The sequence below is a fragment of the Vespa velutina genome, chromosome 9 (assembly GCF_912470025.1).
Source record: "Vespa velutina chromosome 9, iVesVel2.1, whole genome shotgun sequence".
NCBI classification, from domain to species: Eukaryota; Metazoa; Arthropoda; class Insecta; order Hymenoptera; family Vespidae; genus Vespa; species Vespa velutina.
Window position 1 is genome coordinate 1944321 of NC_062196.1, and position 14547 is coordinate 1958867.

General features: G+C 35.6%; 1 protein-coding gene across 3 annotated transcripts in view; it reads left to right on the top strand.

The window, feature by feature from the left end:
* The first annotated feature begins 1213 nt into the window (after positions 1-1213).
* LOC124951476 (protein O-mannosyl-transferase TMTC1-like) overlaps positions 1214-14547 on the top strand; it is a 153643-nt gene continuing 140309 nt past the window's right edge. The window contains exons 1-2 of one of the 3 annotated variants that reach the window (XM_047499922.1): positions 1230-2387; positions 2540-3973. In XM_047499922.1, the coding sequence (XP_047355878.1) occupies positions 3618-3973 (356 nt within the window). In that variant the 5' untranslated portion in view covers positions 1230-2387; positions 2540-3617. Of the gene's footprint in view, positions 3974-14547 lie in introns of all 3 variants that reach the window. The other 2 variants (XM_047499921.1, XR_007101617.1) reach the window with 2 other exon arrangements.

The window sequence follows — 14547 nt, forward strand, 5'->3', positions numbered from 1 at the left end:
CTATCTCTTTCTCTTTATCTTTCCCTCTCTATCTATCCATCTATCTTTACCTTTACTACCCTTCTCTCCACATTCTCCGTGTGCACACTGCACCTTTAACCAGCCGAATGTCCCGCACCTTTGATTATCCATGGAACTCCTATTGTGGTGATGCTTTAGTTCTAGTTTCGGAAGCTGTTACAGAGCTACGGCGTTTTGATGAAATCCCTCTCCACCTATCTATCTAAAGCCAACCTAGCCATGCTTCGTTTAACCGAAATTTATTAGAAAGCTTAACTCATTTTCAACTGAGTTTCGTATTACTATATCTCGAGTGTTGATGAAGTTGCGTGTTAACGCCTGATTAGATGATTGCATAGAGCCACGAAATCGATTCTTTTGAAAAGTCATTCGTTTTGCAGGTCGTTCTTGATGTAATTTCACGTATATTTTGCTCTCACCGTTTCGACTCGGATGCTTGTTTACCTTAGACTAGCGTTTTAGGTAAGGGTTTTTTATCGAATCGTTAATGCTCGATGTATTGTCTTTGGTCTGTTCAAAATCTTTAGTTGTATTAGATTGGTATTAGGTTGCTATTAGGTTCATTAGTATTATTGAACGTAAAATTTTCTTTTCCTGTAGAATTCAAATATATTCGTTCTATATTTTTTTTCAAGAAAATTTTTGAAGCATCAATCGGAATTATAGTAGTTCTTTATGTTATCTATACTTTTTCATGGTCGTTAAAACTGTTTCGTTTCTATGTGAAAATATGAAAACATATCGCCGCGAGTTAGATACATTATTAAATAAGTATTTTTGGACACCGTTTGCCACAAGTAAGTAAACAAAGGAGATAGTAAGAACGACAACCGAACTCGTTTATCTTTTAAATCATAAATAATCTTTCCTCTTTTTCCACTATATTCATTTCCATGGTTTATGAGTACATTCACGATTAAACAGCATTGCAAATGGGAGAGGTGTGTTCTATCGGGTATCTTATATACTCATAGCACGTTTGTGTTGTAAGCCATAACGTTTACTTTAAATCATCGATGAGCCACGTGACACGAAACGCATTAGAACTATTGATCGTGAGAAAGAGTTTAAAAAAAATGTTAGTATAAACGAACAATTTATTTTCAAAACGAAGTCTTTAGTAGTGTAAACAAATACAGATATTGGACGTAGGTGCGCGACTCTTCTTGCACTTTGAACCGAGGGTGGGTGAGCCAGAAAGGGAGAAAGAGAGGGAAGAAGAGAAAGAGAGAGAAAAAGAGAGAGAAAGAGTGAGAGAGGGAGAGAGAGAGTGGGATCGCACGAGGACACGCACGCAGAAGGAAAGCCCTGGGGGTGGCTGGTGCGCGGGCGCGGCTTTGCGGGTCAGAGTGCGCTGGGTATATAACCGGGCGGATGCCGTCGTCCTTTAGTCTCGCGTTTATCGTCGTTGCGTCGATATCGATATCGTCATTATCAACGTCGCCGTAGTTACTGTCGTCTTCGTTGTTACGATTCGCGCGATCTTATTTTACATGTGACGTACGATGATAAAAATGCGCGCGTTTTTTCTTTATCGGGTATTTTGTGACGTTCTATGAGTGGATTAAAAATCAAGAGAAAAAAATTTGTCTTTCATTCTTATATGCCAGTTATATTTTTATAAACGGATTTCTTTTACGAGTTATTAAAATACTAATGACAGTTTTAAACTGTTGGATTTCAAAGTTTAATATCGATAATAATTATGATCATTGATCAATGATCCTACACGATCAATTGAATTATAATAATAATGATGATAATTATAATAAAAACAACAACCACAACAACCTGTGTTCTCGTTAATATGGGTCGATCATAGTTGTGTTTTAATAAAATGCCGGTGTCCGTGTAAATCTGTGACACGTATTTCCTGTGTGCATGTATCTTTGAATAGTAGGTCAAAGTACTATCGTGGAAGAAGGACAATCAATCGAAGATATCGATCACCGATCGACTTCGAAGTGCAAACAAGGTTACGATATCATCGATATCGAACCATTCTTCTTTTCATTTTGATCCGAAAACGTGGTCGTCTTTTTAAAGTGTAGAGTAGAAGAGGAGTCACTGGAAGTGCCTCGAGCAGTCTTCCGGGATCAAAAAGGGTCCGTTCGAGAGAAGATGCAATCCTTGTCGATAAGCGAAACCGGAAAAGTTATTGCGATACTCCGTTAGAAATTCGATTCGTTCGGTGGTGCGAGGGTTGAGAAAGGGTGACAGAGAAGGAGAAGGAGAAAGACAGGGAGATGGGAAAGTGGAAGGGTTAGGTAGTGCGCAAGAGTAGCCGCTGATAAAAAGACAGGAGGGAAAGAAGAAGAGAAGGAAAGAGAAATAATAGAACGAAGGAAACGAAGAAAAAAAAAGAGGTGAGAGTTGGAGAGAAAGGAGAAATTCTTGATACTGTGTTTCGAGCTAGATACGAATGATTGTCGATAGATCTATAGAAAATTTGTGACCAAATGGGATTTTATAAGTTATAACGTTCTCGTTTATCTTACAATAATTTCGCGACTTTCAGGAACGTTCACGAAAATTTATGGAATGAGATTAGTGTAATTGAAGGATTTGTGTTCACCAAAGTTCTCCTTTAAATTTCTCTCTTCTGGTGGACATTAGAGAATGGATGAATTGGGATCTACGAGATAGTGTTGGATAGAATTGTAATTAAAACGACGTCATCGTGCAGAGTGAACGATTCCATTTCATTCTTCTCGAAAGGTTGGAATCTTCCAATCGAATCTATCGTAGCGGATTTCTGTAAGGTGCTTTAGGAAGATATGCAGCTGATGCTATTTGGATTAAAGCGATCGAATAACAGGTATCCAATTGCAGGAGAGAGAACAATGAATCGATCCTAATAGTCGATCGCGCAAAGAGAAAAGGGATCAAAGAAGCATTGCATTTATTGCGGTGCTTGCCTGTCGAAAGCACGCAAGTGCAATCGATTTGGTCATTGCTTCTTGATTGGAAAGCATCCGCAAATCGACTCGTATGATGAATCGCAAAGACAAAAAGTCAAGCGATATACGTTCACTTTAACGAATTGCTATGATGAATAAATTCCAGAAAGAACGACCTATTCCGATTTGTAAGATATTATGCTTCTAAAAAGAGGGTATCGTAAAAGAGAGTAGAGTGTTTTACTGGTGGACATCGGTTTGGCTGTTAAATAATGAACTCTTGTAATCGTTCATCGAGCTCGCTTCAAAGAAGAACGAACGTTGCCGTCGGCGGTGCATTGAAAGGTTAAAATGCTCGACTATTTTTTGAGGAACAAACAAAGGGCTAACGAATGAGCTCGTCATCGTTAAGAAAGCATTGTCTTCGCGATGAAGAAACGTCCGATGGGAAAAGTTCGCGAGAAAAGATCGACGACAGAGATTATCATAGCAGCGATAATCTTTATGTAGTTTCATTAAAATTCTTAGAACGTATTAAGTAGAAGGTGATAGATGTATTTCATTTTCTGTTACTGATATCGGACAAATTAAAATCTTCGAGCCTCATGAGATCCATCGTTTCCGTGAGTCACGCGGAAGAAGGAGCGTGCTGGTCAAATTCAACGATCGCGATCGTTTGGGTGGTCCGGTGAAGTTATGAGGCGGCGTAACAACGGCTTTACGGCTGGCGGCAATAATGTCGCTTTTTGCTGCCAAAACGCGAAAAAAGCTGGAAATCGTTCTTTTGCTGGTGGTAGTTGCAATGAATCGGAGGGCAACGAACCACCGGAATGGTGCATTTATGCGGCTGTTACCCTTGTCGCGATTGGTTGTTATCTGAACGCTCTTGGTGGAGATTTTGTGCACGATGATATCCCAGCTATTGTAAGGAACAAGGATGTGATCGCTCAAACCCCTATCGCTAACGTTTTAAAGGACGATTTTTGGGGTACGCCGATGCAAGATGTCAATAGCCACAAGAGTTATCGTCCACTTACTACTCTTACATTTCGGTGAGTATGATTTTTATAAACTTAGAGTGTGATTTCCTTTCGATATGTTTCGAATACTAAGACATTTTTAACCTTGAATTGGTACTTGAGATACACATGTACTATATTAAATCGATTAATGTCATTCTATAATTAAGTCGATTTTCTTCTGATTTTGTGACATTCTTTTGGTTCTGTGATAAAAAAAGTGCTGTATATTTTCTATACATTAGAAGATAAAAGATCAGTGTTTCAGAAGTAAGCTTCTTAGAGTTTCTTCGTTTGTTAGTATTTCAATGGGTGCAAGATTATTCTACTTATTAAGTTCCTATTGTTTTTATGATGCCTATTTTATACTATGGACACGTCACAAAAAGATCAGACTTCGATAGCATGTTGTATTTACTAGAACGTTTGTTAATCAATAAATAGATTTCTGATGTTTCATCGTGTCGCGATACAATGGCAAGTACTTACAGTCTCGTCTTACTTTCTTATTGAAAATGAGGATTATGAATCCGATTAATGTTACGTATGTGTTCGATAGTGGCAGAGACAGTTTACCACAGATGTTCTAGCAAAAAAGAAAATCCTTGACGAAGGATTAGGTGAATCGGTAGAGCATGTTACAACAATACGAATCGTATACCATATAACCCCTATTTCTTCTGTCTTTTTCTTTCTTTTTATCCTACAACCCCATACCACTTTCGATTTGATGCATGGATACCAGTTTGCCACTCCACGTGCAATACTGCATATTGGCTGGTATTGGACGATCCATCACGCCACAAGACACCGGCACATCGCTCATCCGCCTTAACGCTCCAGATGCTCTTGCCAACTTCGTGGTGTAGCACAAGAAGGAGAAGGGGTCTTGCTAGAGCAGCACTACTCACCTACTTGCCCGTATACAGACACACATATATATAGTTACATACGTACTACTCTTCGCCATGAAAGGAAAGGGCTATACGAAGGATAGGATCCTACGTTTCGCATACTACCATAAGTGGAACGTATCTATAATAGTTCACGTCGAAGTAAGCAAGGAGAAGGAAAAAGTGTGTTCACTGGATATGTCGAGTCACATTTATCTCCGTACTATGAGATATTAACGATTCTGATGGCGCCACGTCGAAGTAGTTTACGTAAGCACCTCGTAACCTTCTTCACGTCTTAATCCTTACGTCGACGCGGCGTTCGTCGTGTCCGTTCAACGCAAACGACGAGCTCTTATCGTGAAACTAGCATGAAATCAAATTTTTTGTTTTTTCTTTTATTTCTATTTTATTTCTATTTTATTTCTATTTTAATTCTATTCTGTTATTTTATAACAAGAATAACTTCACAAACGTGATAGTACTTGTTATGAGATTTATGACTTTCTTTTTATTATTTCAAATGATAAAAAGTTTGGGAATGATGAATTTGCAAATTAATTTCCCTCTTTTCAAATCTTTCCTGACTTCTTTTTTACTTCGTCATTCGTGCCATCGAAGGGATTAAATTTAATATATTTCTTATTATATTTTTTTTATGAAAAAATATTAAACTGTATCCAGAAAGAGCAGCTAAATATTGCTTTAATCAGGCAAAGATAGAGATGTTTTAATTTTTGAAAAGAAATATATTGCGAATCATGAGTATAGTTCGTCCTCGTCGTGATTCTACCGACTTTTGCTTTTGGTGCTCACACTCAAATCCTTTTACCCGTTGCAATCGCAAAAATTTTTCCGGTTGCCATTAGCCTTTGAACAAAATTCTCTATCCTTTTCTTTTTCTCAACCGTGCACATTTCATTCCCCATCTCTGTTTCTGGTGATTATCTCTTCTCTTTATCTTTCTCTCTCTCTCTCTCTCTCTTTCTCTCTCCCTCTCTGTGTCTCTTTCTGTCTTTCTCTCTCTTTTCACATACCTAGCTCTTTATTGCCACGAAACTCGGACATTGCTCACGTTAGTCCGCTTTGAAGGCTCGAGTGCCCGAATGAAACTGCGTGGTCGACCCCAAAAGTCCAGGGTTGCATTCGTACCGGTTGACCCAGCGCCTTTCGCATCGTTCTAAACTTTCCGCTGTATTTCCGGTTGCTTTACCAAACTGCATATTATACTTTATTTTTATGCGCGTCCAACATATATAGATATGACAACATACCTATGATCTCTATTCCTATAATAATTTTTTTCAGCTTCCTTTTCTTTTTCACTATAAACTTTCAATGTCACGTTTACTCTTTGGTAAGATTTTAATTCTTACGATTAGTTTCAAGGTTTCCATTATCGTTGCCTGTTGTTTTAGTCGAATCGAGGATTAAAGGACTAAAGGACTCAACGTAGGGTAAAAGCCGTTTCAATGCCGGCTAATTCGTAATTAGGTAGCATTATTGGAAAAGTAGAAAACTACCGAAAGTCGTTTATTTGTATAAATTCCCACATTTATGTTGAATAAAAAGACCAATTTGCCACGGTAATTATACGATATCAGATCCAGTCAGTATTAACAGAATTATTTTTAATAATAATCAAATGCGTTGTCTTATAAGGAGAAAATTTGGTTTGTTCCTACACATTTTATCTACATCGGTATTATTATTTATAATTTTAATGCTTTACGAATTGAAAATGTCTTTGAGATTTGATATTCTAGATATAACTACTCGAATAAATTTTTGGTATTTCTTCTCTTTTCATTTGTTGGGATCACGTTAACTGTTGACGAAAGTATTCACGAACGTTTAATATGTAAAAACGATTAGTATGCATGTTGTTTTGTTTGTTTATCATTTACGTATATAAAAAACGAGTTAAAAAAAATTCGAGAAATAATGTTATTAATGTTTAAAATATCATTTAATTCTTTATTCGAGAATTAATATTTATTTTACGTCTTAAGAATAATTAAAAATTCTTGTGGGATGAAAATTTATACGCGACGTATCGTATTTACGTGTTTTTTTCTTATTTCGGTTGTTCTCTTCCAGGTTCTTTTCTTTTGGATAAAACAAATGTGCAGTTCTAGTAAATGGACAAAACAAATGTGCAGAGGTTTAGTAAATGGACAGTTGTAAGAAAAGAAAATAACCATATATATACATATTCACGTAAATATATCCATGAAATGTAAAATAAAATATAAAATGTCGACAATTAACAATGAATGAAATGTTATTTGCAAGTTTTAACACTCTCGTTATAACGGATGTTGTAACGTTAGAATGAAACAGAAAATTTTTATTAATCACAATTGGAAAACTGGAATATACATATTTTATGAATAATTACAACAGCGGAGACTAACAGAACTATAATTAACTTGTTAATTAAAAAAATTGTAAAACAACGCAAGGCGTTTTTAGATTATTCGAACATTAAAATTTGTAGCTCGCGAACAAAGCGAAAATATCATTTTATTAAATAACGCTCTCTCGTTTTCTACATTATTTAGAATTAAATGCATTTTTCAATAATTGAAAAAAAAAATCAATAGATGTAGATACGTATTTTTTTCAATAAATTACTCGATATTATTCCAGGAACATTTACTTGTTCACGCGTATTCATTCTTATATACAAGAAAGAAAATAGAAAAGAAAATGGAAGAAAGGATAGACATCTTCGTAGTTGCACTATAATGATCGTTATAATCGCGCTTGCTCTAAGTTCTCTTTCACTTCCACGAGTGATCAGTTTCTGTTTCAACGATCCATCATCGAAAAAGCTAGTTATATTATGTATCGTTAACGAACTAGCTTTATTCCTTCAATGATGATAACAACATTTCTCTTACTTCCGTTTCCTCCCCGTTTCTCTTGTTTCTGTTGAGAAAGAAAGGATAAAAGAAAAAGAATAGAATGAAAAAGAAAGAACGTAATAGAAACTTTACAAAAGAGAGCGTTTCGACTTCAGCGAGTATAGCGTGCTATGTCGAGAGGCCGAGTAGTTGGAAACTCTCACTATCCTTTTTTTCTTTCTTTTTTTTTCTTTTACCGTCTAGAATGCACACATCGTAACCAAGAAATCTCAGCTTCACTTCAGGACGTTAACAATGGAGAAAGCGGTTGGTTCAACACCTCTCTCTTTCTCTCTCTCTCTCTCTCTCTCTCTCTCTCTCTCACACACACACACACTTTTTTCTTCACCGTACTTTCCGCTTGAGTCACTTTCAACGAGCGGAGATCGCGGTTGTACGGAACGATGTAGCGGGCACGTTCGTGATCATCGTACCGACGAGACTCGAAGCTGCTAGCCGAAGAAAGTGGTAGTCGTCGAGTTAGTCGGTACTACCTGCTGATGTTGGTAGCGATGGTAGTGGTGTTGGTTCTGGTAGAGGGTCGGGTGAGGCTAAATTCAGGAAAACGCGAAGGCAAAGACGTCCTCGTCGTTCTCGTCGTCGTCTACAGCAGCTTTATCTCGTTATCGCCAGTAGAGGCCGAAGCAAACAGAAACGTAACGAGACGGAGCTTTGCTATGGCGGTTTTCTCTTGGTGTGTGTACGGTTACGGGAGAAAGAAGAGTGTGAGTGGCGAAGGATAGAAAGATAGAGAAAGAGAGAGGGAGAGAGAGAGAGAGAGAGAGAGAGAGAGAAAGAGAGAGAGAAAGAGAGAGAAATCGAGAGAATGATAAAGAGGAAAAAGGAAGAGAGAAACAGAGATAGAGAGACAGAAAGGTAGAAAGGGTAGTCGATGCGATCTCTGAGAAAGCTGAAAGGGTCGTTGTGCATCATCAAAGTCCTGCAGCTTTTCAATACTCTAGCAGAGTTCATCGAAAGTTGCTTCGAAAAGAAGGCAGAGAAGAGAGCGATTACCTGAATTGGACTTTCAGACGAATACGAAATGCGCTTTCCCGAATAAACCAATAGGCGAAAAATGTTCGTACGGTCGATGTGATAGAATTAATCGTTATAGCTGTTTAAATAGGATCGTGTTAATGCTGGAAAGTCTGAAAAAGAATTTAAATTGTTACAAAGACTGAGACAAGGAAAGAGAAAGAGAGAGAGAGAGAGAGAGAAAGAGCGAGAGGGGAAAGAGAGAAAGAAGGTAACAACCTCTTCTCCTCGTTTGTCTGTGAAGGAAGATTAGGAGACCTTTAATAGATTTAAGATAGTGTACACTTTGCAAGAAAGTATTTTGAAAGCACGAGGATGGCGATCGGCCAAGTTCGGTCGATGTAATGCAAGATAATGAATAGGAAGCTATCAGGATTCGGCTTTCTCGCGTGTAAGACTCGTTTCGCGTGAAGAAGTATTTCGCTGGTCGAGCATTTTGCAAAAGGGAATACTCAGGAAGCCGTTTATGGTAGTTATCCGCTAGAATATCGTGCCTCGAGATCGAGCGATCTTCCTGCTAGACGTTTTACGCGATCGTGTCGGTTAAATCGCGATCAACGAGTCAAGTTCACGTAGAACGAGTTCGACGATGATTTATGAGAAAAGTACGAGAGCGTTGAAGATTTTACGCTTCATTTTAAGTGTTCCGGACGATCGTCGTTAAATTTTCTAAAGATGACGATAATCGGGAGTTCTAATTTCGATCAGAATTGAAAGTTCTTCTTTTTTTTTTTTTTATTTTTTTATTTTTTAACGATCAGTTAGAATAAAAACGCGCGATAAAATTTTAATTTTTTCTTTTTTTTTCTTTCTTTATCTTGAATCCATATAAAATCGATCAATAATTATAACAAAATAAATTGATGCACTTTATTATAATAATGTAATCGGAGAATTAACTTTTTATTGATACTCAATCTTATTAAGATTTTCGTGTTGAAAGAATCAAGATTCATAATCGATTCGTTCTAAACAGTCGATCGAAGATTTAATCTCGTCGCACGATTCCAACTGCAATTCGTTCCTTTATCTCAATTGTATTTCTTACGGTAGGTACGTTTCTGTCGTCGTTGTATCTTTAAAGTAAATGAGTGGTAAAGAGAAATTCTCGATATGGTCGGTGTTACGGGAACATTTCTACGTTGGTGTATTAGTTTGACTTGATCGTGATGAGGAATCGTAAGCGCGCATTTGTCTTCCTCGACGTACTCGTACGTTTATCGGATCCATGAACTTTGCTTCGAGGTATGTAATAACCGACGATGAAACGAGATGAAGTAAAGATTTCGTGAAAGCGAAAATCAAGAAAACGAAATAAAAGACGTCACGGAATGGTACAAAATAATATTTCTCTAATATTGAAAGAAATATTTAAGAAATAATTCTCTCATTCATTTTTATTTCGTATCTTAATTTTCTTTGAACGTATTTATTATTATCCATCATTATCGAATATGTTGTTACAATACATTTATGTACCAATGTCATATAAATATATCGAAGATGAAATGAGATTTCTAATTAACGAGAACGTATTTTGTGTTTTGTCTTTGTTCGAGCTCGTACGTATGCGGTTGGTGTTAGTGTTTATCCAGTAGGTTACCTTCACGAAGTTCCTTTGGGAGTTAGTTGTCTTTGATAAGTCTTACGATGTAGACGTGATGTGTTCTCTACAGCGGAATATAGAAGGTAATTAAATTATTTTTCAATTTTAATATACTTTACTCTATCAAATATTTTTTTATCATATTATCTTTATAGAAAGTTTGCTACTTTATTACAAAATATTCTCGCGTAATATATGCTAATAACAAAAGAGAAATTGGTACAATGAATTTTTTCTTTTCTTAGCTTTACAATTCACGATATAGGAATACGTACGTATATATATATATGTACATACATATATCGCATCGACGAAGCAGCGAATATGAGAAATTGCGAGTGTATTATTCAAAAGCATTTCTTTCAAATATTTGCCGGTAAATCTTTGTATATGGAGTTCTATAAAATCGTTGCCTCTGGTTGCTCAACTTTCGTCAATACCGTCGTTGTGCTAAAATTTATAGTTCTGTCTCATATATATATATATATATATATATATATATATATATATATATATATATTCATATGTGTATGTGCATCTATATAGGTATATAAAAATGAAAATCGCGCGCGCGTGAGCGCACTCGTTTTATAGTCCTCGGTTCTTTCGTCGTAGGAACTACGATTTCAATAGATTTAATATCTTGCATGCTTCGAACACATTCATAGCGATGCTTTTCCGGTGTTCACGAGACACTATGAGCGTTTCGTTTCGAAACGTGGCTGGGTTCGGATTCCAATGCGTTTCGACGCATGTTCTACGCGCATTAAGCGAACGAACGGATTCATCGATTCTCGCGTGTTCTATGGTGATCCCACGTACGATCGAACGGGTAACGGAGAGTTTTGGGGAGGCATTTAAACCGTAATCACACGATCGACACGGATTCGCTCGAGCAAGCTTCACGTTATAATTCTGATCAATGGATGCGATTGTTTTCTTCATCCTCTTGCTGGAACATAGTAGTATATTCATAAAGGTATTGTATAATCAGTTGATGAATGACTTTGAAATAAGAGATTATTTATTTCTAATTGGAATTTTTTATTATTGTATTATTCTAACATAAAGTAAATTATTTTTTCTTATACTTAAGAAAGTATTATCAAAGCGAATTTTGTATATGTTGTCGTATCATAAAAAATACATAACCGTAAATGACTTAAATATCATAGTATTTCAGATGTACGAATATATATATATATATGTGTGTGTGTGTGTGTGTGTGTGTGTGTGTGTGCCCATAATTATGAAAGTGGTCTAAGTTAAAATTTCAAAAAAATCAGTTTATTATTTATTTCACATCCACATTATCTTAAACTATATGTATTTAATGTAATTTTTGCGATATCGTCAAAAATGAAATTTTAGATAGTGGATATAATTTCAACGTTATACGGAATTCATTTAGTGTTAATTATGAAAGTGGTCTAAATCAAAAATTTGAAGAAATTACATATATACATAACTTGAAAATAGCTCGTGGCCCTCTCAATTGATTTGCAAAAAGCATTTCCGTACCCTAAACTGTCTGTTTCGTTAGCCTATTATAAGAGAAATATGTACGTATACAACTTGGGTTTCCATAATTTCCATAATGACAATGTCAAGATGTATGTATGGGATGAAACTACAGCTTCAAGAGGTGCACAGGAAGTAGCATCATACATTTTAGCGTATATGGAGGATATTATAACTACTCAAAAACACGTAATAGCTTACAGTGATGCCTGTTCAGGCCAAAATCGTAACATTAAAGTAGCATTGACATGGATGAAAATTGATTCTAAATTCCACGTTTTGGATCTTTCATCTAAAAGAGGAAGACCAAAAATATACGAAAATATTAAATTATTTCCATTATACACCACCCCTAGACCAGTAGCGGAATAAAAATATAAAGAAATCATGTGTTTACTACCATACATCCCTCCAGTTTATCAGGAACATTTTAAGAATCATAAAAACCAGAAAAAATGATAAAAATGGATTACTTTTTAAAAATAATTAATAAATGTTCATGAATTATTTCATTAAAGTTATTGTTTCAAATAAAATTCATAGTTTTTTTATTGCTTTAAGTCATTTATAGAACATTTAATTATTTTTAAAAATGGTCTAAGAGCTTTAAAAACAACATTTTCGTATGAAATTCATACAAAATTTCATATTCATAATAAATTTTCATTAATCAAGACTAAGAAAATTATAAATTAAAATGTCGCATAATATAAAAATATTTTTTAATTCGTTCAAACGCAATTCATTAAATATCTCGAAATAAGAAATATAAGACTTAGACTACTTTCATAATTATGGGCACATATATACATACATACATGTAATATAATATCTACATAATTTGACAGAAATAGTATTGGAATTCTAAAATTTATAATATTCGATTTATATGTAGGTACCTATTTTCGATTATTATTAATCGATATCGGTAAGGAGGAAATTATCGAACGAACAGATATTATTTATAGCAAGTTTGGAGTTTACAGCGTGCTATATTTATTAAAAGCGTGGTAATGGTGTACTAGTAGGAAAATTCATTGGCGTTTGAAACACGCGGATATAGAGAAGCGATAATTTCGTCATCGGCACGGTGTTGGCACAGCGAATGTATCGCCGTTCGATTTTATACTACGAAGCCAAAGATAGATAGAAAGATAAATAGATAGATAGACAGATAGAGAGAGAGAGAGAGAGAGAGAGAGAGAGAGAGAGAAAGAAAAATAGATAGATAGATGGATAGATAGATAGAGAGAAAGAGAGAGAGAGAAAGAGAAAGAGAAAGAGAGAGAGAGAGAGAAAGAGAAAGAGAAAGAGAGAGAGAGAGAGAGAGAGAGAGAGAGAAATAGAGGAATAGTGGTCGTTTTCGCGCTTATCGTCGGAGCTTAATGTCGTGCTACGATTCTTCCACGAGCAGAAAGGCACGACGGATAAAACGCACATTTCGTGACTCTTCCTTCTTGTCGGCAGAAAAGATGCCGTGAAAAAGTATAGTAAATTCAATCGTTCAATCGATGGTGTGTGTGCGCCTACACATGTACGTAAATATATTATACATCTATATACCTATACGTATGTATGTACATATATGGATTAGAGAACGCTTTTTCATGCGATCGATGTAAAACAGCATTTTCTGTACATTTCATCGTGTTCATTTTATTAACAATATGTATACGTATAATTTCGATTCTTTCATCTTTCGAGAATGAGCTTAGTAATGGAATTTAGTTTTATGAAATCTTCTACTTCGTGGAAAAATAATCTAGAATTTCCATCAACTAGTGGTGTAAATATAAGGTTTCCTACGAGTATACGTCGACACATTGATATATTTTTTTTCCGATAACTAAACCGATTCGTAACTTGACTGTAGACTCGATATTTTCTATATTATCGTTTAACAAAGTGAAAAACAGAAGAGGATTGATTTTATAAAATCATGAAGACTCGTGGTAAAGGTCGAATCTATGATAGATTTGAGAATATATATATATATATATATATATATATTTTTTTTTTTTTTCTATACTGTTTATTATAGAATATGGATTGTTCAAACTAATTGGGTATGGATTGTCCAAACTAATTGGAAGACACGATGTTTGAATGATTCGAGATATTTCGTCGACGTCGACCTCTCGACTTAACAAGAATAAATGTATTGAATGTTTCCAATTTAGACTTTATATTACAAAACGCTTGGTATCATCTTTGAAAGTAAATTATAATTTCATTCAATTTTGTAAGCAATTGAAGAAATTCATTCGAGACTCGTTACCTTTAACAAATGAGTCGTGCAAATCTCGTGTCGTGGTTTAGTAAAATTGGACGATTTAATGGTATGACTGGAGGATAAATTCTGGAAATTGCAAGGACCCATGCATGCACATACACGTTTGCTGACGAAGTTAAGGGAAGACCACGTTACTACGAGCTTTCCGGCAGATAGTTAATTACTTAATTACGTTGCCGTAATTAGTTCACAGCTACGAGGTTGAGCGTACATGAAGGCTCTTGATTGACGTATCGTCGCGACAGTAAGGCACTCCTTTACAACGGCCACGTTATATACTTACTTACTGTTATCTTGGTAATAAAGTAACGCATGTACTTCTACTCATGTGTATGGAATAATTTTCTACG